Here is a 27,808-nt window from a genome sequence, read left to right on the forward strand (position 1 = left end):
ATAAGCGCGGATTCGGTCACTTCCGTTGGGTCTTTATTCCAGCAATAATAATGCACTGTCCCACGTGTGCCTATCTGTGTTGGTGATCTTCAGTGGGAACATTTTTCAGCGTAGATTTCAAGATTTCACAAAGTTCAGTTTATGTAACTTTACCAGATCTAGATCCTCGATACACTGACAATTAAGCCTGGTTTTACAGACTTTCTCATGAAATCAGTGTTTACTGCAACTACTGGCATTTCTCTTTAACACTATAAAACCTATCCCTAAACCTAACATAAACCCTATTGCAAGTCTAAACCTAACCCTACATTTTAGACAAAATTAAGCCCGGAGCAATTGTCACAGGACACATTTCGTCAAACCTAACCTCCCCTAGATGTCTGTTGGTTACTGTTTTTTCTGAACAGTCCGTCTTGTGTTTTGGGATTGGGTAAAATTAATTTGAAAATGACAAATGCAAGGTTTCTCAATAGTTCACAGTCCTGTAACATTCATCTTAACATTAGGAGAATCTGCCTTCCAGACAATCAGCAGTCAGATGACATTGATTGGAATTTTCAATCACTGAATTTCGCCTTCAGGTATTAGATAGACATTGCATTCAGGGTTTTAGCCTTGCTATTGGCATACCCATATGAAGTATTTCCACACTACTTCCAGTTTATATAATTATAAAGTTTTAATGAAGAAACAGATTCTTGATCTGCTATGCCAGCTGAAGGTCGTCAGACGTTACCATATTTTTCGGTATGATTTTATCTTGTTTTAATTGATTGCCTTTAGGTTGTTTTCTTGGCAAGACATGATCTAAAGCCTAGTTTAACCAGGATGTACATGTTATGTCTAAAATCAAGTCGATATGACCTGCAATAACCTTATGTTGCTATGTCATTAAGAGATGCTATATATTAATCCAGTTTACATGTTTAAAACATAATCATTATGAGCTAGATCAAGTAGGGAGTAAAATGAATGGTAAAAGAGAAAGACTTTGTATCATAATGGTAGAACATTTGGAAATTATGTATTTATAATTTTGATGACAACATAAATGATTTTGGTACGATTTTAAAATGTAGGAAAATGTGTTAAATCTGCCTGTTTTGGTTTTCACTTTTTCAGCAAATTTTCCATAGCATTAACTCTAGTAAATGCTATGGAAAGTTTGTTCTACGACATGGCTTAGAACAATTGTTTTTGATGTGTTGGCCTACCAGAACCAGACTGACCTTTATGTAATGATAGTAATTATAAAGCTCTTAATACTTTGTGTTTCTAAGCACTTTTATTACCCCGGTCATCGGATATTTCCATGCCCGCAAACCGTGTATGCACTTTCTCCAATCCCTGGGGAGCATTCAAACAAGAGGTTAAGACTCAATTGCTGAAATACTACATAGGCTTTCACATCTTACTTGAGAGTGGCAAAGTGTGGATTGAGGCCTTGCCAAAAGACCCTAGGCTGCGGTGGGATGTGAACACACAAAAACCGTCTGTAATGAATAGTGATATTCATATTCATGTTGAGTTTTGGCTGATTCAGGGAATAACTTGAAATGATGTATGTGGTTAGAATTTATTAGCAGCCACTACTAGCATGCTACTAGGAAGGAGTTTTCTTGCGCCTCACCGCTGGTAGAAGGGCAAGCAGTAGGGCTACTTCCTTGACAACCACTCAAAAGTAGTTTTGTAATGGATGGAAAGAATACCACAACAGATGGGATGTCTTTCACCAGGTCTCCTTGTTTGCGGTCTTTGTAGGGGTTTCTATCCAGTTTCAGTCCTCCATGACATTGATGTTGTTTTTGAGAGACAAACAAGAAGATGGACCAGTGTGGCCCACCGTCATAGGTGGGTTTCCATTAGCCTTGACTTTCCTGAAACTAAGAGTTTCAGGAAAGTTCTTAGCCCAAGGTACAGTAACCTACTTGAGAATAGAAACGTGAGTCTTTAGAATCCCTTTTCATGAATAATCCACATTTTTAGCACTGCGTTCAGGAGTAGGCCTACTTGATCAAATTTTGAATAAAAAGTTGGTATGAACGAGCCCTGATTTAGCCTTTTGACAATGCTTCATTACTTGACTATATTCCTGGTCAAGTAGTGGCTGAGACGAGTCTGGTGATCGACAAAGAGTGTTGGCGAGACCCGGTTGAATGTGCGATCGAGCAAAGTCGCGAGGCATTTCTGATTCTGGCAGAGATGTGAAGGTATGATTATTCATGAGCATGTTGATGTGCCAAAACTGCCAATCCTCAAGTCTGTCAAATGCTAATGACGTCATCTGGTATGTTCGCTTCTGTTGTACAGGGTTCATTGATGCGATATGCTTGCAGATCAGCCGCTACCTCTCAGGTAGTGCTCATGAGTCGGAAATAATGGCTTAAAACATAAGAAATCCAAGGTAGGTTCCCAGTGGCTCTGTATATGGCAGAGTTCTCCTTCACCCGAGACTTTCTGTATTAGTCTTTTTTCAGTCGGTAGACATTTGATATGAACAACAGACAGGAGCCTTGATTAAAGGCTAGATGGATGGTAGTTCCTCTTGTAAAGAGGAGTTGGTTTGAAAAAACTGTTCTGATGGAAACTGCCCCCAGTCTCATGTCTACCTCTATGGGAGGTAAGCAGGGCCTTGTTTAGATTGACCTTTGACCTTGGTAGTAAATCGAGAGTGGAGTAAACCACAAGACCTCCTTTACATCTTTGTATTGTCATGTCTCTCATCCCTGTCATTATACCATGGATCTTTAATAGCTCCATTATCATACATCAAAGGTCATGAACTGACGTTCATACTACTTGTTTCATAAATGCAATATAGGACAATAAGAAACAAAATAGGAATGGGAATGATATGTAATTACAAAAAATAGATTTCATTTCATTTTTACTGAAATAGGATGTTATTGTCTGTATCTGGAAAAAAACCATGATCTATCATCCTTTTTAATGTTGGTCTCGAGAGAATTCAAAGAGAGTGGGTCTAGAGAGAATTCAAATTCCATAATCTAAGAGATCATTATGATGACATACTTCAAGAATATCTGAAAACAAATATCAAGGCACAATGACGAGCAGTTTAATATTCAGAAACTTCAACAGGTAATTCCCCCTTTCCACTTACAACATCCCTTCAAGGTCTTGGGGATTTGGTAATAAGGATGGTATAAGAATATTGGTAAGCAACTAAGCATGTCGTGAAGTACGAATTTACATATTGCTCATCATTAATTTTAAGCAAAACAAAATAAATATAGTGGCATGGAGAGGCAGAATTTGTTCCCCTTTGAGATGTGGATTGTGGTTTGGTTTAGTGGGCATGCCAGGATCTGAAAACTAAGTAAAGCGTTAAGCACATTATAAAATGTTACTATTGTTTTTATTATTTCAGGCGAAGTGTCTTCAAGTCTTAATCTTAAGCACACCCCATCTTGTCTTTTTCAGTGAAATAAAATGTGTTTTTTTAATTTGATTACCAAATATTCTCAATTTTGGAAAAACTAGTATGTTAGGGATTGCCTAGTAGCTCCTCGACAGTAGCGATTCTCAATTCTGGATGAATAATACGTAAAGGGATTGCCTAGTACTGGTAGCACCAAGACAGTGGTGAGACTATGGTTCTCTTACTTGTGCTGTCATACTGGGCAGGCAGTCTGTGTGGTAGCTGTTGAGGGGTGATGGCATCCCTACGGATTGGATACCAAATGGACAATGATGACAGAGATCTACCAATTGAGGAAATCCCTGACATATTATTTTCTTACTTCTGTAGATTGCCGCTTTCAAACTTCCGATGTCATGGCAAGTTGAGACAGATTACTTTTGAGAAGTTATTTGTTGCAACGACTCACAAAATATCACAGTGAAGTAAACTGAAAAAAGCTAAACAGCTGCTTAAATTTTAAATTTCAGCCTGTCACTGTAAAAACAAGTTGTTTAAACTTTTGTACGATTGTTAAAACTTAAAAAAAATATTTTTAAAACATTTTAAAACAACTTTTAAAGAACTGAATAATATTTGTTAGAGCGAATGGGCGTGAACAACATGCTAAAATTTTTAAACAGTGTTTTTTACAGTGTATTGGCTCTGCACTTCATCAATCATAAACTAGAGTGGTTTACATAGGAAAACAAGTAGACCCCTTTCTCAGAAAGGATCATGGAATCAAGTCTTAAATCTTGATGATTATTTTTGTTTTGTTGACATTGCACATTCTCATTTATTATTCATCTTTGACTGATAAAAAGGAATCTGTATAAATATAAAATGATTAGACCACCTTCATGCAGATGTTCAGAATGTCATATTTGCTGTTGTAGCATCACCACACATGGCTTAGTTACACTCTCATTACAACTACAGGATTGTCCTAGTGTATGTCTTAATATATTTGTAGTATTTCTAGAGCTCCCTGGAGAATCAATGGCGTCTATTTGGAAAAATGAAAATAAAAACAGAAAAATAAAATTTTCTACTGTCTACAGTCATGCTCTTTCCCCAAACGGAATATTTTCATGACATGTATTTATTTGCTAGCCTCTATTTTTCTGTTTTTACTCTCTTTTTGCTATGTATTTATCTATGTAATTCAATGCGAGATGTTTCTTCATCCCACTTCTCCCTGTCTATGAAAGTCTAATCAAAGTAGACCCCCACAGAGAGAATGTCAAGTCAAACTCGTCTTGAATTCATTCATGTTACAAGAACAGTCAGGCTTTCATGAGTTTCTCCAGCATACCAACACGACCTGACCCTCTCTGGAGGTCAGAGGTGAAATATTCAGGGCTAGATTGTTAGAATAGCAGGTTCCTGGACTGGTGAATTACTCCATTGTTCAGAAGTTTTTTTGGTGATTTACATGTGCTTGTAACAGTACAGCAATCTCTTTGGAGGTGTGGACTCCGGTATAGATTGTAAACAGACTTTCTCTATCATTATTTATATATTTATGCCACCATCCACCATAGGTGGTTGGTGACTTGGTTTTGGAGTGGACGTTCATCCATCCATTTTTGGATTCCTACTAAAGAACAGTGTCAGTGTTGGAGATATCAACTTCAAACTTGGTCCAAGTATGCATGTAGGAGTGGCTTGTCAAAAGCCTGTGCCACTCAAATCGCAGTGGTCATTATAATACCCGAAAATATCTTGATCTCAGTGATAACTGAATAACAGTTTTAGGTTTCAACTTCAAACTTGGTTGAGGAGTTTTGGAGAGATGATGATCTAATAAGATTTTAGGGTCATGTGGGCATGCATGTAGGTGAAAAGGTCTCAAGAGGTCATATACATTGTAATATACCTATCTCTTCATTTAGTAAAAAAAAATAGTGATTAACTTCAACCTTGATTCATGTATAGGCAACTGCTGGCTGAACAATGATCTGATTATATTTGTGGGTCATTAAGTCACTTGCCAGAAGTTAATATGTCATTAATGTGTGCAGTCAAGTATCCATCTACTTTTAAATGAATGTTAGGAATTAACTGTTTTCCTTAGAAGTATTACTGTAAGTTGACAAGATAGGCCTATTAAGCAGGTGATATTCACCCTCATACCTGCACACACTCTTCTTCCTCACATTTCATACCCCACACCACCATACCTGCACACACACACACACTTCTTCCCCATTCTTCTTCCCCCACGTGCTGATACCTTCACACACACTTCTTCCCACACTTCATACCCCACACCACCTTACCTGCACACACACACTTCTTCCCACACTTCATACCCCACACCCCCTCATACCTGCACACACACTTCTTTCCCACACTTCATACCCCACACCCCCTCATACCTGCACACACACTTCTTTCCCACACTTCATACCCCACACCATCATACCTGCACACACACTTGTTTCCACACTTCATACCCCACACCCTCACACACACTTCTTCCCCACACTTCATACCCCACACCCTCATACCTGGACACACACTTCTTACCTCACACTTCAAACCCCACACCCTCATACTCGCACGCACCCTCATAGCCACACTCACCCAAACCCCACAACCTCATACCCGCACTCGCACCCACACCCAAACCCCACACCATCATATCCTCACTCACATTGCACACCCACACTTACAAACAAACCCACACCCTCACGCTCACCCGCACAAGGTAGAACACAAACCTATACTATTCCAAGTCTCACAAAAGTTGGGAACTTTGGGATGTGTTGGTCTCTACTGTCTTGCTCTTTGTGCGCTGATGTTGCACATTCGTACAATTAAATTAAACAATCATAATAATTAAATTTCTCCCGTACCTTCAAATTAGAGAAGCTAAGAAAAGTAAATTGTTCTTGTATATTATTTATACAGTAATCATGAGTATCAATGGTGCCATATGAAAATCTTGAATGAAAGAAAATTAAAAAGAAACAAATGTTATTATTATCCCCCAAAACTAATTCAGCGTGTGAAGAGCTAGACATGAAAATTCACTACCATTGGATGGATTAGGCCTAACAACTCATATGTAAAGAAATTTGGATTAAATATAGAAAACAGATTGGGAAGTGATCTTGACTTTTCTGAAACAAGTGAGTGTACTTTTTTTCTGGCAGTCATTTGCTCAGAATAGAAATTTATGCATTGTTGGTTTTATACATTCAACAAAATCTGTAAAGATCTCTTGTCATCCGGAGTTCATGACCAGAATGCTAACTGCAGGAGGTGATAGGTAGGCCTACATTAGGTTGGTTGAAAACATTTGTTTCCTTAAAGGGGACTGAAACCTTTGGAATAAGTAGGCTTGTGTCAAAATACAAAAATAAAAGAATAAGAACAAAGAAAGTTTGAGGAAAATCGGACAAATAATGAGAAAGTTATGAATGAGCATTTGAATATTGCAATCACTAATGCTATGGAGATCCTCCAATTGGCAATGCAACAAGGATGTGTGATGTCACATGTCAACAACTTTCCCTTTGATAGACTGTAAATACCCTCAAAATGTCTCTTTCTGCTTCTTCTTATGGTGATACAAACTTTATCCACTTAAAATCTGTATTACATGCCCTCCTATAAAAAGAAAACATGATCTACTCATAGATGTGATAAAAAGTATACTAAAATAATGGGAAAATTTGTTCACAAGTGACATCACACATCTTTGTTGCATTGCCAATGTGTGGATATTTATAGCATTAGTGATTGCAATATTCAAATACTCATGACTTTCTTATTATTTGTCCGATTTTTTCTCAAACTTTCATTGATCTGTTTCTTTGATTTTTCTGTTTACACACAAGCTATCTTGTTCCAAAGGTTTCATTCTCCTTTTTAAAGGAAGCAGAAATGTAAAAAAGGTAATGAAAGTTATGGAAAGGCATCTCGTTTGGTTCAGGTTCATGCAAAACTTTAATTAAATTAACTAAAATTATGCAACACAACAATGAAGTTGTCATTGTGTCTGGCTATGTCAACCTCAAAACAATCCTCAATACAGCTTTCTTGTGACATTTCCAATATCTTTAAAAGATTAATAAGATATCAATTTGGGATCGGGAAGCAGATTTAATTTGGTCTGCGTACTGATACTATCTAGTTTGTTAGAGGAGATATTAAAATTAAAAAACAAAATCCAAACCAAATCCCCCCCCTAAAAAAAATATTGACTACATTGCACTTCTTTTAACCTCGGAACTTGTCAAGCACACCTAAAAACTAAAGAACTTTTGAACAGGGAATGAAGACTAGATCCGTCTTATGGGGCAGGTTGGGAGTGGCATGTCATCACGCACTGAAACCAACCCTGTTTTGTTATGGTATCCCACTGGCAATGGTACAGTGGCACACCCAATAATAACTTAAAGGTATTATTTAACTTTGTGAGCAGCCGATTTAAAAAATTCTCAATCCAAGATGAAACATGTGTACAAGTGCATGTATTAGAACTAATAAACCCTGAAAACAACCATTATTGAGAATGAAAAGCTAAAACTAAGGGGCAAACCCCGATTTTGTAAATAGGCGTCTTATAGACACCTAAATAGTACACATAAGTGTACGGGATGAAATTAAGATGGTGTTTCCGGTCACTTTATATTTCAATTTTTTAAGCACTAAATAATCATTTTCGAACGCAATTTTTTCTGGGCTTCATTTTTGGAACAAATCACAGACACAGGTGACAAGAGTGACCCTCTAGCTCAGATTTTTTAAAAGTCAAACCAATGTTAACCAATCACTTTAAAGGTAGTGTATGGGTCATGTCTCTGTGATTGCTCTGTACAGACTAGATAAACATACAATTGATGTTGAAAATTGACCATATCTTTTTGTAAATGGTTTGCCATAAAAGTGTAAAACCACTGAAGTCTAATTGTAAAACTGATATATCTTTCACTTAATGGTGCCAAGGACGGGAGCTGTCCTTGAAAAGTATTTATTGTTCTTTGATGTAATTCTACTTGGTTGATTGTTTGATTTTGTTTTAAATGTCGGGGGATATTGAATTTGCAAATTTTAAAATATAATAACATAGCTTATATTTGACATATTTTGGAATTTCCTCATGTCATATGGAAATAATGTTCTGGAATAGGCCTACATGTAGTCTTTTAGCAATCATGGAATTGATTTTGTAAAACAATTAAGACTTGAATAGGTGGTACTTACAAAAAGAGATTCAGCCTTTCTGTCTAGCTAAGTTGAATCCACATGTAAGAATAAAGCCTTCCTATTTGGTTTCAATTTCGTGATTGCTTGTCATTGAAACTGTGTGGTAAAAAATTTGCCTAGATATTTCAATTCTAATGAAAATGGGAACATCTTTGTAGGGGGTTCTTTTTGTGGTATTTCTTTTGATGATGATGGGACAACGCCACAACAACAAACATCTCATGTTCCGTTGCATTTTCCCTAAAAATCCCAACTTTTTCTTTAAATTACTACGTGTAAGTGAGATGTGTGGGTGGAGGAACCCTCAAATGTTGATCATTCTCAGACGTTTTCATCATTTTACAGACTTAGAAAGCATGAGTCATTGTTTGGTTCTATTAAAATGGAACAGTTTGAACATGATCTTATGTCTCCTCTCAAAGGAAATTCCCTGGAATGTCAGTCACGCAGGTCCTATATTAGCCAATTTTGTGGGGGGGGGGGTGGATGCTGAAAAGGTAACAGGTGATTGTAAAAAAAATGCATCCATTAAACTTGTGAAAAAAAGTAAAGCCAAGTTGGACAGGAAACAATGAAAGGTCAATATAATGCAGATGGAGCGTTGTGGCCCAGTGGATTAGTCTCCCGACTTTGAAACAGAGGGTCGTGGGTGCAAATCCCAGCCACATTTTGGCATAAATTCCTTCGGCAAGAAATTTATCCACATTGTACTGCACTCGACCCAGGTGAGGTGAATGTGTACTTGTAGGATTTATTCTTTGAATGCTTTAGCGCCTATTTAATATGGCGGCTCAGCGACAGTCGGGGGTGATAATATGATACCAAGTATCAAAGCGTAGGCCTACTTGTTTAAGAGATGTGATGATGAAGATGGGGGATCTTTTTTATATTGTTTTCTTTATGTGGCAGTTATTTTGCAGTAACAAAGAAATACGAAAAAGGGATTGAGGTTGATATAAGCAGTGTTAGCTCCATGGGACAATATTGAACAGGGAAGCACCACATAACTTATCCACTCATTCACGTACAGATTTCACATTAGTTTCAATGGGCCACACTTCCTATAAACTTTTCATGCCCTTTACAGTACTTACTACCTGTACATACATGTAGATAGTATGAATAGAAAAAAAGTTTAAATAATCAGGTGATTGTATCCAAGAGAGATAATGTAAAGTGGGTCACAAAGTTGATAAAGGACAGACCCTATAATTGACCAGTAATGATACAGGAAATCATTAACGAGTATTAGCGTAGGTCAAGCTGACCATATTATTCTAACCTGGGTATTGTTAGGCAGTATACATTTGTTTGATAAAGTATCCAAGGAACATGCAGTTGAACTTCATCATAAAAGTTTAACAATCAAATAATAGATGTCTTTCCCTAAATAAATATAAGGTCTAGTAAATTAAATGACTGGACAATAATCTCGGTTGAGTTGACAACGTCAATATTAAATTGGATTACGCTGATATTCCCTTCAGAAACCAGTTTTCGATAAACCGACAAGATGAACAAAAGTAAACAAAATGAGGTAAAAAAAAACCCGCCTTCTCCCCTTCTTGACCACCACCCCTTGTTGAAACTTAAAGGACAAGTCCACTCCAACAAAAAATTGATTGAATGAAAAGAGAAAAATCAAACAAACATAACACTGAAACTTTCATCAAAATCAAATGTAAAATAAGAAAGTTATGGCATTTTAAAGTTTTGCTTAATTTCACAAAATAGTTATATGCAGATCCTGGTTGGAATGCAAATGAGGAGACTGATGAACATCATCCACTCACCATTTCTTTTGCATTTCATTATATGAAATAGGGAATATTCTATTTTTCTCCTCCTTGTCAAGTGAACAACAATTAATTCTTCCCTGAACATGTGGAATGAGCATTGTTTCATACTATATGATTCAGTCAAGTTGGTCCTTTTTGTCAAATCTATAAAAAAAATGAAAAATTGTAAAATACAAACAATAAAAAACAAAAGACGTACTGAGTGAGGGTCCTGAGGGACATCATCAACTTTCTCATTTGAGTTGTGCATATCACTGTTTTGTTAAAAATAAGCAAAACTTTTAAATGTCATAATTTTCTTATATAACATCCGATTTTGATGAAATTTTCAGCGTTTGCTAGTTTGATTTTTCTCTATTTATTCAAATCAACATTTTTCTGGGGTGGACTTGACCTTTAAAATAGTTCATCACCTGTCCTTAAATATCTCCATGATAAAACACTGTATACCTGAACTTTTTATGACCAGTTTAGCAGTGAGAGTAATAAATCTTTGAGAAAATAATCATACTTGTATTCCCTTAATTTCTATGAGGAAAAAAAAAAGCAGATCGGGGTCACAGAATATGGAAATTTATGGCATGCCAAATTGTAGATGATTAAAAATCAGGGTTTGGTCATTTGAAATATGGAATTCCTTTTGGAACTATCAAGTCTATATTTTTTAATAGTCCATTTCAACTCCTAATCCCCTGGCTAATATTGGCATATTGCAGAAAGATTACAGGTAGGCTCATATTATTTTGCATATAATTCTAATATTAATATACCAACTCACGTAGGATTTTGTCCAAGAGGGATGTTTGATATTTGATTGAACAGGCAAGTTTGAATTGAAAGCGAATGATCAAGTGTATTCTCTGCACAGCAAAATTTGGTTGTGAATATCCATTAAAAGAAAAACAGGAACAAAAAGTAAGAAAAGATTGTTTATGAGGCCGTTCTCATTACGCTTTCTAAAACTAATTTACTGAAAGCCGATTCAGGAAACCAGTTTGGAAGGTCGCTATGCTAGCGTTCCCATTTGATCACACAAAGTGGTTTTCAAAATCAATTCACGTAAAGCGCTCTTGTTGCTATGGAAACGCTCTCAGTAGGGTGACACGTTTCGCGCGAAATCCGAAACCGCAGCATAGGCATTCTACACCTGTCGTGTGGAGTAGCGCGCTCGAAATGTGCGAAGATCGCACAAGAACGGTTGTGTCCTCACTTACACTAAAACCAGTTTAACGAGGCAAAGCGATCTTGAAAACTACATCGCAAGGTGGTTTTCCAAACTGGTTTGGAAGATCGCTTCCAAGACCACTTTGATCGTTCTCACTATGCGTTAAACTAGTTTCCACTAAATTGGTTTCCACTAAACTAGTTTTAGGAACGTAGTGAGAACAGCCAGTAAGACACTTTCATAGAGGATCTACATCTATCAATATTTCACTTAATTTCACACCCAGATGGTCCAATTCAATTTGTTTGTATTCACCAATTAGTCTAATCGCTTCTTAGCCCATCAGTCATTTTGACTAATTTTAATTCCTATTTAGGCTATACCCATTTAGTCTAATATCCACCTGTTATTAGGCAATTCCAAAAAAGCAAACTGTACGAAGTGGGAAAAGACCATCCTAGGCATTAGACCTAGGCCTATATCACTATGACGGACTAAGGCTGCGTTTATGCGACCTCGACCCAGAATCATGATTTGAATCACCATTTGAATCATGATTCAAAACAGCAGCATGAATCACGATCCGACAGAATCAGCGTTTATACGACCATCTTTCTAACGCTGTTTCTCCCTGAATTCGGGCCGATCCAGTGCGCATCACAGTGCGCAGTTTGACCCAGGAAGTATAGGTCAACATTTTCGCACGTGTTTCTAACTTCACGTCGGCTGCTAGATTTTTGCTAACGCGTGATCGTTTGTGCAAGTGCAACGCTTACTCGGCTTCCGAAAAATAAATCTTTTACTTCCAGAATTTCGCGTATTGTACCTCGTATTGTTTTTGATCGGGAACCAGAAGGGGTCATCATCCTCCCTCCCACCTCCCGATCGATTTTTCTTGTCTATGATGGTCCTGTACTGGGCACGAATTCTGTTAATTTTGTCTCGACAGGCAGTGCCACATCTCCGTTGAAATCCCTCCCTCGCAAGCGCCGCTGAAAGGGATCGTCTTATTTCTGTGAATCCCGGTAAGGGTTGCTTGTGCTTCAGGCTGAGCCCAAAGCACAAGCAGAGCCCTGAGTTCATCGTCAGTCCAATTTGTGCCTTTGGAACTTGAAGAAATGATGGATGAAAACAATGAAATATACAAATGACGCTACAGTACAACCCTGGGGGTACAATACACAGAATGATAATTCCTAAATGCTGGCAATACTGCTACACGAAAATTAACCTGCACGAAACACAGCGCGCGCCTTTGAGTCAAACCCGGAAGAAGCACGACACAATGACGTCATAGAATCATGATTCAAATCACGATATCGTTCATACGACCTTTTTCGTTCGTGATTCTACAGAAACGTCTTTCCAAACGCCCCTTTTTTCGTGTTTCATGTTTGTGATTCTAATCATGATTATATTCAATTTCGACTAAACGCAATCGTGATTCTGCAGAATCGTGATTTGAATCATGATTCTAATGATGATTCTAGGGTAAAAAAGTGTCGAATAAACGCACCCTTAGTCAGCATTTGACCAAGTGGAAATTGGGCCAAGTTGATAGTAGACCAAATGTGTTTATCCCAATGATGTTAGATAATTGAATCCTCTTTCGATGTGAATGCCCATGGCTTCTGGTGAGGAATCATACTTTTGTTTGTCTGTTTACATGTATTGTTTGCCATGTTTTGATGTTTTCGCATCCATGTGTTTCATGTATATTTGTACTGCTGGTGGAAAGCACATTTCCATGAACTTGGACTACGATGAATATGAACTTATAATAAACTTATATAGACCAACAAATTGTAGTTGCACAGCAGTTTACCAAGTTTCAACCAAATTGTTGATTATTACTGTCTTTTAATATTATACGAGCTCAATGATAAATACTGAAAAGTAAGAAAATAAACACATACTTTCGGTCCCTATCGATGACATGGTGTATACATGTGTAAGACTCCTGATACCGTCTACCTATTCGCTTTAGGGAGAGGAAGGAGGCAAGGTGGAGGTCATAGGACCACCTACGCGGATAGCTACAGTTGGTACCTAATTATTATAACAATCACAGTGGAAGCCAATAGGTCAATAACCTCACCAATTATTCCATTTCTAAGTGATCCGCTCCATTTATTTGTTTGGACGTCAGATACAGTTGTTATAGACTGCATGCTTCTGATCTTGTTTGGAAGTTTCACAAAGATACATGTAGATGGAAAATGTGGAGTGAATTATTTTCCTTTATTTCTGGAGAACTATTATGTTGATTGTATTTGTATTTTTCCCAAGTAGCTGGATTGAATTTGTGGGACACGGTGCCCTTGATTAGAACCAAATCTATAACAGCTAGTCACCTGCATATAAAATCACCTTTTTTCTCTCTTTTGGGTGATCTTTTTATAGGACTAGGCCCTAAAGATTTCACAGTTATCAAGACTTCATTGAAAAGAATGCTCTAGTTGTAGCTAAAGAAATATAAATAAGCTATTGAAGGATGTAGGCCTACCATTGACTTTCCGCAGAAAAAGAATTGGTGGGAGAAAAAAAGTGAAAATATGAGATTGACAAATTGCCTGCCTTGTTAGAATGACTGGAGTATGATCAGAAAGATTTCCTGTATAATCTTGAGTCAAGGGTTGTTTTTTCTCCCTCTCTCACCTGTTTTAGGATTTATTTTTGAAGATAGAATGTGGGCGATGTAGGCTCATATGGCTAATATTTTTTTTTATTCTGTTAAATCTAAAAGAGTTGCTTATTCATTTGTTGTAAAATCTTTTCATCTGATAATACATACTTCATTCAGGGATGGAGTGCCTTTTGAAGCAGATGTTTCGTAGATAGCTGGCATCCATTTATCATCCATATGGAACTTTTAGCTAATTTTGGGACAGGTTTTACATATTAAATGGTCTATACATTTTGTAGTTATGGCAATTTTATTTTGTATATATAGAGCTTTTTAATAGGAAAGTATTTGTTTTTTATTGTTGGTTAATTTGCCAAAGACAACTACGGCACCATGATTTTTTTTCAGCTAAGTCAGCTCTTCCTAGTGTCATTTTTGACAGGATACAGCCACTCTGTTATTTCACCTGTCTCGTTCAAATCTATTGGCACGAGAGGAAAAGACTCAAAGCTAAAACGATTGTACAGATCATCTGAACAGCCTTCTATCTTTGTTGTGATTGACAGAGGACTAATTTTTATGTGTTGGTGTTTTTGTCTAGTTTGATCACATCGGCCTCCTTTTCATTTTCAGCCTTGGTGTGGTCACTGTGATGAGTTTTCAGTGTACAAGGTCCTTTTTTTTTTTGGGGGGGGGTGTCTATTGGGTGCCATGTAAAAATGGCAGAGGTAAAAATGGCAAAGGTAGTGATAGCAGAGGTATTAATGGCAAAGGTAAAAATGGCAGAGGTAAAAATAGCAAAGGTAGTATAGCAGAGGTATTAATGGGAGAGGTAAAAATGGGAGTGGTAAAAATGGCAGAGGTAATAATTGTAGAGGTAAAAATAGCAAAGGTAGTAATGGCAGAGGTATTAATGACAGAGGTAAAAATGGCAGAGGTAATAATGGCCGAGGTAAAAATGGCAGAGGTAAAAATGGCAGAGGTATTAATGGCAGAGGTAAAAATGACGGAGTTAAAACTGGCAGATCAAGGTGAAGGTGGCAGGGGCAAAGTGACAGAGGTAAAGATCATGACATGCTAAAAAAATCTTTCAGGAGCAGATGTGAAATTATATTTATGTTGATATACTGATAAGGTACAACAAAAAATTTTCATTTTTATTTTATTACTCCATGTATGGGAAAAATTGCTCGCAAATGACGTCACCGTTGAAATATAAACTTCGAATAGCTTTTTAAATCTTTTATGGATTCCCTAAACCCTCACCAATATTTATGCCTCTGCCGTTATTACCTCTGCCATTTTCCCCTATACAGAAATTTAAGCGTGCCGCATGCTAGTAACTAGCATGCGACTAGCAGGGCGCTCGCTTAATAAGCAAGTGCACGCTAGCGAACAGTCCCTGCTCGCTAAAAGATCGCGTAACTATTACTCTGCACGCATATTACACGCTTATTAAGCTAGCCGCATGCTAGTTACTAGCATGCCGCAAGCTTGTGCAAGCTTGTTGCACGCTTGCCGCAAGCTTGAAAATTTCTGTGGGGGTTTACCGCTGCCATTTATAGCTCTGCCATTTTTACCGCTGCCATTTATACCTATGCCATTTTTACCCTTGCCATTTTTACCTCTGCAATTTTTACCTTTGACATTTTTACCTCTGCCATTTTTACACCATACCGTCTATTGTTAAATGTCGGACAGTTGCATAGAAAGTGAATTTATTAGCAAGATGAGTAATCATTATGTCAGATTGGCCCTGTATTCTCAACATTTTTCTCTTTTCTTTACACTATCAAATACCCTTTCACCAGCTCCATGCTATAGCCCTAAGTTGCACAATTTTATTGATATACATGTACAATATTAAAGATGAAAACTACAACATCATGTTTTCATGATTGAAGTCAAAGTATTAACACATTGCATCCATAAATCCTGTGGATTGATTAACTGATATTTATTGTCACTCCATACCCATTCACTTTATTTGACTTGTACAAGAATGATGGTTAATTTTGTGTTTCTCTGATCTGGGATCAGTGATGTCTGTCTCTATGTTTCTTAATATTGATAAATATTTATTTCATTCACAAATGAGAAATATATAGATCTAAATGAGGTTGTACCGTCACTTTTACACGTACATACAGCTTTTAAATGTTGAACCTTTTCTGCACCACGTTTTACCCTTGGGGACAATTTATTTGAATATATACCCATCCACTTTGTTACTGAGGTCGCTCTCTCCTCAAAAATATTGTCTCTGAGGTTCAGAGGGGATTGACCTTCAGCCATCCATGTTTTTCTGTCGCATGGGGGAATAGTTTGAACATGGGGTTCGTTGATCGGATACAAAGCTTTTCGGGACCAAACAGGCAAACTGTCATTTACCCTATAGGCCCACAACATTGTTATATCTCTTGCTTAATGTAGCCATTGACAGATGGATAGATGCAATGCTTGTCTTTAAAAGGTATCAGTATGGATCTTCAAGAAATTAAACATGAGACAAATCTCCATTCAGAGCAGTGTAACTTATACCTCTGTCAAATTTACTCTATGGTGGCCGTACGGCTAGTCGAAAACAGTCGTTTTTTTTTTCATTTTTTGCAATAGCTTTACATAGGTGGTTTCAATAAAAATGAATAAAAACCGATGTTTTCGACTCGCCATACAGCCGCCTTATAGTAAATGTGACCATGTGACCGAATTATTTTCTTGGCCATACATGTATAACTGAATAGAGAGTGTTGGCATTAATACCTCAGTCATATTTACTCTACGGCGGCTGTACGGCGAGCCAAAACAGCCGTTTTTTTAAAGTAGTTCAGACCACCGAAATGTAGCTGGTACAAAAAAGTTAAAACGACTGTTTTCGTCTTGCCGTACGGCCTCCGTAGAGCAAATGTGACCGAGGTATTACGGGGAGATTCTCTACAGTGCATCAATTCCTTTGAAAAATGCAATCGAAACCACAATGGAGAGCTGAGAGGCTTGTGTTGATGGTTTATGGACTGGGACAGCAGATCATCCAAAGATTATCACTGGATGGACATCCAATTGCAAATATGTCTCGTCCAGAGTCAAGAGATTCTGATGCTATCCCGGTCCACCAACTCTCCACAAAAGCTTCTGAGCTCTCCATTGTGATTAATTGATTGATTGAATTTATTTCTTCATTTCAAACAAATTGACAAAGTAAGTAGGAACAATACAGAATATGAATAACAGAAATGAAAAAAGGGAACTCACTGGAAAGCTTCGCTTGTTTATGTGAGTCCCCTGAAATAAATTAATTATATTTGTCTAAATGCAAAAAGTCTGGATTGGCTTCCAATGAGTCAGGTGTGCTGCTATGTCAGTGTAGCTTTGTCAAGCATACTTGAAGCATTCTGTAATAGGGAGAAATTACCATATTGGTCTAGAGAAATACAGAGGTATGAATGTAGAGTGTCGCCAACACTGTAATTCTGGTCTGGAGAACAGCACTGTTCTGACAAACGATCCTTTTGATACGATGTATCACAATGTTTCCACAGATCCAAAACAAATTTCCCAAAGTTGAGACATTTCCTGGAATTTACAATTTTGATTTTTAAAGAAAATCGGGCAATAATAGAGTGAGCCTAAATTTGGTCCACGGAATTAAGACATTTTTTGTTCTTGCCCTCTTTAGAAATAGGAATGAAATTATGAAATGCAGAGCATGAGTGAAAAATTTCGAGCTATGTCTGGAGGTAAATAATTCTTTAAATATAACATGAATATTAAAAGTTGATATGTTTCATTGTAATTTTTGGAATTTGCTGAATTCCCTGGAATTTTTTCATTTCTTGAACCTTTAGTGATGTATTATGTACATGTAGGCATGTCTTCCACCCACCCGACATGCAATGTACATGTATACTAGTACAGTGACTATGTGACTTCAGGCTTCATCTTCAGACCTTCAGATTTATTTATGTGGTTCTAGACTAGAGCAACATAAACAGAGGTTGGTCCTTGATAATATTAGTCTAACCCATGTAAAACAATCCAGCCCTTTTGCACTACCTTAATTCTGGATCCCCTGGGTATTTATGTGACTCATAAAGATGGATAAAAATGCCACAGTTTATTATAGTGGTTGAAACTATAAAGTAAAAATCTATAGAGATCTATGAGTTTTTAACTTCAGCCTTCACCCCCCCCCCCCTTGCAGAAAAAGGTTGACTTTGGTTTAGGTAATGTGAACTCAATGCTGGAACATGATGGTCAATAAGCCTTTGTGAAACTGGAAAGTGACACTGGATTTATGAGATTAAAATAGAATATTGAGCTCCTACATGTACATCTTTGACCACAACTATCATGATGTATTTTTTTCATCCAGGGCCCTCCAGGATTCTTAGGAAACAAGGGAAATCCAGGCCCACCTGGTCCAGATGGAGATCAAGGAGTTCCTGGTCTAAAGGGAGATTCAGGATTCCCAGGTGAACCAGGTGCTAGGGGACCCAAAGGAGATCCTGTAAGTACAGTCAAACCTAGGTTGTGTATAAAGTTACAGTAGGCGACTTTTACAAGCTAGAATCACAAACAAAAATCATAAATTCTTAAATCACGGTAACTGCGGAATCAGGGTTTGATGGACCCTTTATCCCTCACTTGAGACCTAGCCTGGGCCCAGTTGACCAGGAATTGTAGGTCAAACTTCAACACAGGTTTAGTTAGTTGCAAATGATATTCACTGTCAATTTTCAATACTTGTGCACCGCGACTGTGTGAAGTAAAAACGAAGAATACCACTGACATGAACACAGAAATAGGCCGACAAAACGTCATAGAAATCATTCAAATCGCGGTTACGTTTTTTCACCCTTTTTCGAATGTGAGTCTACAGAAATGACTTTCCACATGCCCTTTTTCTGTTTTTCATGTTTGTGACTTAAAACAGATTTACATTTACATTCGACTAAATGCAACCGTGATTCAGCAGGTCTAGATGTGTTTCAAATCATGATTCGAGGTTTAAAATGTGGCACGTAAAGGCAACAATAGAACAGTAAAGTATATTTAATGTGAAGAGTAAGTGAGTGTAACTGAAGGCAGTTACAGTCATTTTGTCAAGAATTTACAATCAAAATCATCTTTTAAGCTAGTGTTCAGGATGTAATCATAACTCTCAGACTTTTAAGTTAACACAAAATCGCCTGAAAGTGTTAATCCAGGAAACTGTTGACAATTCACTGGTCAATTTGAGATAAAACTGAGTATCAATCTTTAAACTTGTATCGATCTCATTCTTTGACTAATCTTATCTAATCAAACTAACCATAAATCCTTTTTTCTTTGACTGGATTTCAGGGTCCATTAGGTATACCAGGTTTTTCAGGTCATAAAGGCTACACAGGCACCCCAGGCCCACATGGTGTTCAAGGTACTCCGGGTATCCCAGGATGCAACGGCAGTCAGGTAAGGGTCGTTGTCGTACTCATCTACCTTTTGCCCTGTGAGAGCCCAGATTAAACATCATTTTACCTCAAAGTTGTATTTCTGCATCCTTCGGTATCCAACATTTTCTTTTGATTTAATTTTGGAGTCCTCAGTTTTTTTCATGGTGCAAAAAACTGAAGATGACCATGGAATTCACAGAATTTCATGGAAAAGCAATTTTTCAGCCCCCCCCCCAAAAAACACAAGTGAATTGCCCATATTACAGTGAAAATAATTAATAGTGAATCATAGTGAAGTGCAATAGAAACTGTGCATACAGATGTATGCGAAAATTCTACCTATTGAACTAGTTCACAGTGTTAAGCATATGTTTGCCTAGCTCTATCTGCATGGTGACTTATTTTTTCTGAGATTTTCATTATTTGCATATAATTAGGATTGGAACTAGCCCAACTTAGTTCTCTATTTATTATTTTGCTTTATTTTCTTGAAAATGAAATCTATCTCGTGTGACATGTCTAAAGAAAACAGAAATTCATGATATGTATTTGAATTACTGAGTTTTTAACGCTGTTTGATGGTAGTCAATCAGATGTGGGATGAGAAACAAATTCCACTAACGGGCACTGTCACATGGTATTAGAGTATTCTTTCATCTACTCAATATTTATGATAACCAATGTCTACATGTAATAAATGTCTATAGCTACTAAAATCTTTCAATTGGTTGAGTTAAATCCTTATTAGTATAAACCAGTGAAATATAGATCACATATATTCACTCTAGGTTGAATCCACTCAATGATTTAGTGATCTTCGACCAAGAGGAGTGACAATCGAGTGAAAAGTCACTCCTGTATCACCTCATTTATGTTGGGTCAGGAAGTCTATGACGAGGAGACTCTAGTCTAACTAGGGCAGTCGGAACAATCATTTTTTTGGTGGTTATATAATAACTTGTTTAATTCTCCAATATCCTTTTCCCCTTCCTCTGTTAAATTTCTCCCCAAAGTATTATGTAATGTCATCAGTAAAGCACGTCCCTATTTCCCCTTTCAGTCATTCATTAAATAGATTGCTCCCATATTCATTTGCATAAAGGTCAAATGTTTTGCCTTCATGAACTCTGTCATTCGGTAAAATACTTTTTAGCCACTGGTGGATCCAGTATATATCACTTCACATAATCAAAATAATACATGTATTTTGAACTAAATGTCCTTACATTTTGGGTGAAAAACTTTTATTTTTTTTTTGCTTGTCAAATTTTCAGGCCCTGGTTCCCCCATCCTCTGGGGACAGATTTTTTTTTTCATTTCATTTATTGATTTCTGCAACACTTTTTCATAAACACATTAACAAAGAAAATACAATAATAATACACATATAACTGACAAGCAAAACATAGAAAAAAATGCATTTTCTATTAAAAATTGACCCCCAAAATGCATCAGCTGAGACATAATCAATATGATATAATTGCCCTTTCAAATCCCACCAAATGACTTCCTTTGTAAAACTAAGTCAGGCCTATCAATTATTCATCTTCTATTTTAAAACTTTAATCTTTATCATCAAATGATGATGAATTCAAATTGGATAGATTACACAGGGTACGTAACCTCTGGCATAATACTTTGTCAACGAAGAGCATAAAATAAGTTTGTACACATCTCATGAAACTCCAACAGCTCTTCGATATAGGCGGCAAAATGAAATGTAAATTAAACCCTTCCCATTTAAACCACAAACTCGTTCATTTAGGCCTAGATTCTTTTGTAAGAGTTCATCATGCTCATTATTTATCATCTCTGAGCATTCTCTGCCGTCAAATAATAAATAACGGAATTAAAAATTGAGTTGAATGCATTATGTAAGGCATATATATATTGTTCGGTGAAATGGAGAGCTCAGATTAAAGAAACAACATAGAAATTATAACATTTTCAAATTGACTTGCTATTCTCATTCCCACCTCCCCTTAACAAGATGACACACACGTGACAGTCATCATTTGTAAGTGTGTGCTTCTGTTCACTTAATTATTTCATTTACACCACCTATAGCTCCCCCCCCCCATAGTTTATTTAGGAGGGGTGCATGGAGAGGAAAGGGGGGGGGGGTAACAAATTCAATTAGAAGGGATGCTAATAAGAGGAGATCAAGCAAAAAGATGTAACTTCTATAATAATGTCCCCTTCAAGAGTGGATTCCTCTTAGTGGTATAAATGATAATATTAATGGATATAATTACAAAAAAATGTATAATTATGGATGGCTTATTAGTTTTTACTGTTATTCACTTTGGGAATTAAAAATTCAACCATGAATATAACAATCACTGTTGATCATTAACCCACAATGCTAATTAATTAGGAGGAGCATAGGCATATGTAGCTTTCTATTGTTAAACCAAATTAAAAACAACATGGTTTAATGGGGAAGTTCACCCTGAAGAAAAGTTAGTGGTAAAAATAGCAGAAAAAAGAAGAAACATCTTGGTGAAGTTTTGAGGAAAATCTGTTAAAGATTATCAAGAAAGTTATTGGAATTTTAAGTTTTGGATTCGTTACATCATAAACAAGCAGCTGCCCCTATAACTTATGTAATATAAAATGCATTAATTTCATTTTTTAATGGTTCCTGATGACTTATTTTTGTTTGCTTTTTCATGATTGGGCCTAACATGATTTGTCCATTGATAAACAAAAGAAAAAATAAAACCCATTTTCAATTTGTTGAGAAATGACATTTCATAGATTTTTTACCATTCGCTATGAAGGAATGCTGCTCGCATATGACGTCACAAATCAAAATAATTAAAATTCTAATAACTTTGTAATTCTTTGGTAGATTTTTCTCAAATGTTTGTCAATATATTTTTATTATTTTTTCTGCAATTTTTACAATAAACTAATTGTCAGGGTAAACTTCCCTTTTAACTCAGCTGCCCATAGTTGAAACCACAGGGTTTTTTAAAAGAGAAATACAGCTTAACTCAGTACACCGTTTTGTAAATACATGCCAAGGCAATGGCTTGAGCTTCTCAAGACCTCTGCTCCTTCTATCTGCAATTCCATGTGCATAACCCATTGGCCATTGCACCAATGTGAAGTTGACTGCACAGATGCATCGGCAAACTGCAGTGTGAAAATCCAGATGACAATCATTAATTACACAGTTGATAGCATGACCTCATACTGCAGGCATTCTATCTAATTGGGCCCCTTCCCCTACTTAACCGCACTGTATTTATATAGACATACGATCAAGGCCATTTTCTTCTTAGCGTGTAATGCCGCAAGGATACATACTATGACCTGTCATGTTTAAAGCAAGGGACAGTAACCTCTTCTGCATGATTCCTTCAAGTCATAATGTATTTCTAGAATCTGCTCATGGATGTTCGAATCTGTTCAATCGATTCAGTTAGGTTTATTCATGATACAAATTGAACTTTAATTTCTTGAGTCATTGGGCAACTTTGTACAAAATGATGAGGAAAAAAAGGAAGAATGAAAAATATAAGAGAAGTGTAGCCTATATGAAAGTCTGTAATCCTATATTACCTGTTTTATTCAACTGAAAAAAACGACATAGATCACCTTTTTTCATAGCTTTCCTTGTCCTCCCCCTTCATAAAAAACCCACTCGCCGTTCCTGTCTTTTTTGCAAAATTATGATTTTATTATTCCTAATGCAATGTTGAACTCCAAAATGAAATAAGTTTACTTCTTCACCTTCACATTTAATGCGATTTATTAGAAAATCATGTTGCATGGATCGCAGGGCTTTAGTTATGAGATATTTGCCATTGACAAAAAGATTGGGTGATATAGTGCCCTTCATGTACATTACATTACTACACCCCCACATCTCAGTTGAGCCAATATTTACAATGAAGATAGTGGTTGCCCCCCTCCCGCCCTTCCGGATTATATCAATTGCATATTTCATAAGGGGGTGTCTCCGTTACCTTTAAATCTAAGCATGCACAAGGCGGTAATACTATCACTCTTCGCCCGGTGATAGTTTATACTATTCCCCATGACATACAATCACCTGTAATCTCAATCAGGAAAGGCATTTGTTATCTGTACTGTAATATACATTATATCTCTGTATATATCTATACATCACCACAGCACTGTCAGGTTTTTTTTTATTTGCATATTTTTGAAACCCAGTGGAGATACACACTGACATGTACACTTGAATTTCTAATGGGGCATTGCAAGATACTTATGTTCAGTTCCAAATCAAGGTATTGATTCCTTCTGATTTACATGTAATGCATATTTAAACGGGAATGAAACCTTTGGAAGAAATTGGCTTGTGTAGAAACAGAAAAATCAAAGAATAAGAATAAAGAAAGTTTGAGAAAAATCAGACAAATAGTGAGAAAGTTATGAGCATTTGAATATTGTGCAATGCTATGGAGATCCTCACATTGGCAATGCGACAAGGATGTGTGATGTCACTGATGAACAACTTTCCCTTTGGTGGACTATAAAATACCCGCAAAATGTCTCTTTTTGCTTTTTTTTATGATGATACAAACTCTTTATCCATGATGTATTCTTAAAAAATATGTATTACATGCCCTCATATATAGATAGATGTGATAAAAGAGGCAATTCTAGTGAAATATATACTAAAGTAATGGAAAGAGTTGTTCACAAGTAACATCACACATCTTTGTCGCATTGCCAATTTGCTATCTCCATAGCATTAGTGATCGCAATATTCAAATGCTCATAACTTTCTCATTATTTGTCTGATTTTTCTCAAACTTTCGTTGATCTGTTTCTTTTCTGTTTTGACACAAGCTATCTTGTTCCAATGGTTTCATTCTCCTTTAATTTAACATGCTACTGAACTTTCTTTCTACAGCCATTTTTGTTTGATTTTTGGACTTACCTGAGTATTGCATAATAATTGTTGGTTGAAAATTTGTAGCCAGGGGCATGGGCGGGAATCCCAGGGGGGACAGGGGGACGTGTCCCCCCTATTCAAAATAGAAGGGGGAAACAATATCAAATGTCCTCCTTACTATTTGTGGTCTTTTATGATGGTAAGAAATACATCATTCAAAATCAAAATAAAACCTTATTTTAGGACGAGATGACCTTCCTTTTGGGATTTTTTTTTTTTTTCGCTTGTCAAATTTTCAAGCCTCATGTCCTCCTAGCTTTTTGGATTTCTGCCCCTGGCCAGGGGTCAAAATATAGGCCTAAATGTTTAAAGATACATGTACACCAACAAATACAACAAAATCATAATCATGTGTGAAACTCAAATATTAAGCCAGATGCCATCTGTAAATGAGTATCGTGTCTGATATGTAATAGGGTGCTATATCCACAGTTCACTCATGATAGCTATCAACTTCCAAAATCCCATTTACATTTTTTCCTACCAGTACCATTTAACACATAGTACATTACATTGCGGAGCTACCAAATAGTACGGATTTCCGTATTTAGCACTGAAAAATGAGAAGAATACTGATGGTTTCTTGCAAAAAAATAATTTCTAAAGTTTCAGTTTTATGTGCAGTCCTATGTTATTTCTTTGAAAATACTGATTTCCTCGCCAAAATGCAGATTTTCAGCTTTAAAAATACTGAAATGTTCTTTTTCAAGTTGGTAGCTCCACATTTGTGTACAAGTTATGAATAGGATTTATTTGGTATGTACATATTCCAAATTTGTATTGTCCATGTTTGTTTGTTTTTTGTAAGATAACATTTTCCTAACATTTTTTTGCTCACTAAAATACAGATATTTATAAATACTTTTCTTTTGTTTTCATAGGGAGAACCAGGACCACAGGGTCCAGGACTGATTGGACCTCCAGGAGATAAGGTAAGTAAGGCCTAGACCAGGCCATGCCAGACCAAGACCCACTACTTATGACTTATCATCAATGGTAGCTTTGTCATTGATTGTAGTTGCCATTTAATCTTTGAATTAATGGGTTGGTCCAGGCTGAAAGTATTTATAGCTTAATAAATAGAGTAGAATTCACTTAGCAAAATGCCGAAAATTTCGTCAAAATCTGACATCAAACAGCAAAGTTATTGAATTTTAAAGTTTAGTAATATTTTGTAAAAACGGTCGTCATGAATATTCATTAGGTGGAATGATGATGTCACATCTCCACTTGTTCTTTTGTATTGTATTATATGAAATTAGGTTTATTCAAATTTTTTCCTCCAAGAACTAGAAAAATTGGATTGACAACTGATTTAGTGCATTAGATATTTATTGCTGCAACTTATTTCATCATAAGGGAGACACATTATTCACACAAGTAAGAAATAATGAAAAAAAATATGATTTTATGTAATAACATAAGAAAACAGAAAGTGGAGATGTGACATCATCAGCTCGCCTAATGAATATTCATGACGACTGTTTTCACAAAATATTTTTAAACTTCAATAATTTTATTATTTGTTATCCGATTTTGATGAAATTTTCAGCGTTTTTCTCAGTGAATTCTACTCTGTGAACTAAGATATAGATATTTTCAGCCTGGACCACCCGTTTAATTTGTTGTTGACCCATGTTGCAATGATAAGTCATTATCGTGTATTTATGATCGATTGCGAGTTTATGCAAACGGGTCCAGATCTGACCTAGATCCAAATCATTTAGAGGATCTTTTTATGGAAGGGGGGGGGGGATTAATTTGCAAGAAGATCTTGTTTTGAGGAAAAAAATCCTTTGCTATGAAAAATGGAAATTCCAAAATATTGAATATTGAAATATTGAATTGTTTGGCTGCGATATTGACACAATATGGTTGCATTGTTTCCTCTTTGTGAAATAATTACGTTTTGATAGTAACTAGGTCTTGTCATGATAGCAGCAACAACAATGCAATTTTGTTGATTTTGGGGGCGTTATACCTGTTGCAAGTTTACTGTCACAAAGTATTTTTTATAGAATATTGTATTGACGGGTGGGGAAGTTTTCTTTTTTTCTAACTAAAGGGGGCGCTCTTCCTCATATTTATCCAATGTTCCCCGACTGTGGAGAAATAATCTGCTAAGTGAAGATGAAGATTTTAAATGTCTCTTATCTTAATCATTAATGGTGAATTACTACATTTTGTCTCAGGTGAGGTCTGTTAAAATGTGAAAAATAATTTTGTGGTTAATGAAGTAATTGAATTGTACTTACAAATGAAGAGCATTTGGTCTCCTAAAGAACTTCTAAAGCGAGAAGAAAGAGTAAGGTTATTACTCCTACCGTTTGGGTTTTTTCTCACTGCTTATATATGCTTTTCACACTGTACTTTTTGTCCTAAATTGGTGGGGCTAAGGGGGGGGTCTTAGCCCCACCAATTTCCCGGGGTTAAGCTTAGCCCACTTCGTTTTCACACTACGTTTTAGCAAAGTGGGCTAGCACGGTAAATAGTACGGTATTATCTGGCCCTGCAAAAAAGCAGGGTTAGCCGGCTTATTGTGGTGCTAGCACCACAATTGCGGTGCTAAGAGATGCAGTGTGAAAACAAAACAGGGCTAAGGAAAGTGGGGCTAAGCATTAACCAATCACAGAAGTCGAATTGCACGTTAATCACGCTCTGTATGGTAAAATCATCAGTATTCATGAGCTGAGGGATAGTCCGGGGTTAAGGCATTAACCACGGTTGAGCAGATAGTATGGGGTTAAGAAAGACAGTGTGAATCGAAAAAAAGATAGTATGGGGTTAAGGATAGTCCAGGGTTAAGGATAGTATGGGGTTAAGGAAATGCAATGTGAAAAGCATAATAGAGTGCAGCATTGTTTTAAATTTATAGGCCCGTATTCTGAAGTCGGGTTTAACTAAAACTCGGGTTTAAAGTTGTGGTTTGAGTATGGGAAGCCAAAAGTATAAAATTCCTTTTTAGTTGAATGTTTCTTATTTTTACTGTGTTCTTTCCTGATTCATCAATGGTGAATAAAGTCCGACCTCTCTTATCTGGATCTCTCTATTATCCGGACGCACACTTGCCAAGATTTTTTTTTTCAATTCAATCTAGTACGTGAGGAAATGAGATTTCAGTCTAAACTTAATTCTATATGCAAACTCACTTTGATTACATATATTTTCCCAATATAGTCTACATACAACAACATTATTTTTCG

The 27,808-nt window shown here is 36.5% G+C and overlaps 1 protein-coding gene across 1 annotated transcript in view; it reads left to right on the plus strand.

The window, feature by feature from the left end:
* The window catches only part of LOC121429798 (collagen alpha-5(IV) chain-like), a 94,049-nt gene that overhangs the window by 18,342 nt on the left and 47,899 nt on the right, over positions 1-27,808 (plus strand). The window contains exons 4-6 of the mRNA XM_041627031.1: positions 18,610-18,744; positions 19,581-19,688; positions 25,487-25,537. Of these exons, the coding sequence (XP_041482965.1) occupies positions 18,610-18,744; positions 19,581-19,688; positions 25,487-25,537 (294 nt within the window). The remainder of the gene's footprint in view (positions 1-18,609; positions 18,745-19,580; positions 19,689-25,486; positions 25,538-27,808) is intronic.

The sequence above is a fragment of the Lytechinus variegatus genome, chromosome 16 (genome assembly GCF_018143015.1).
Source record: "Lytechinus variegatus isolate NC3 chromosome 16, Lvar_3.0, whole genome shotgun sequence".
Lineage (NCBI taxonomy): Eukaryota > Metazoa > Echinodermata > Echinoidea > Temnopleuroida > Toxopneustidae > Lytechinus > Lytechinus variegatus.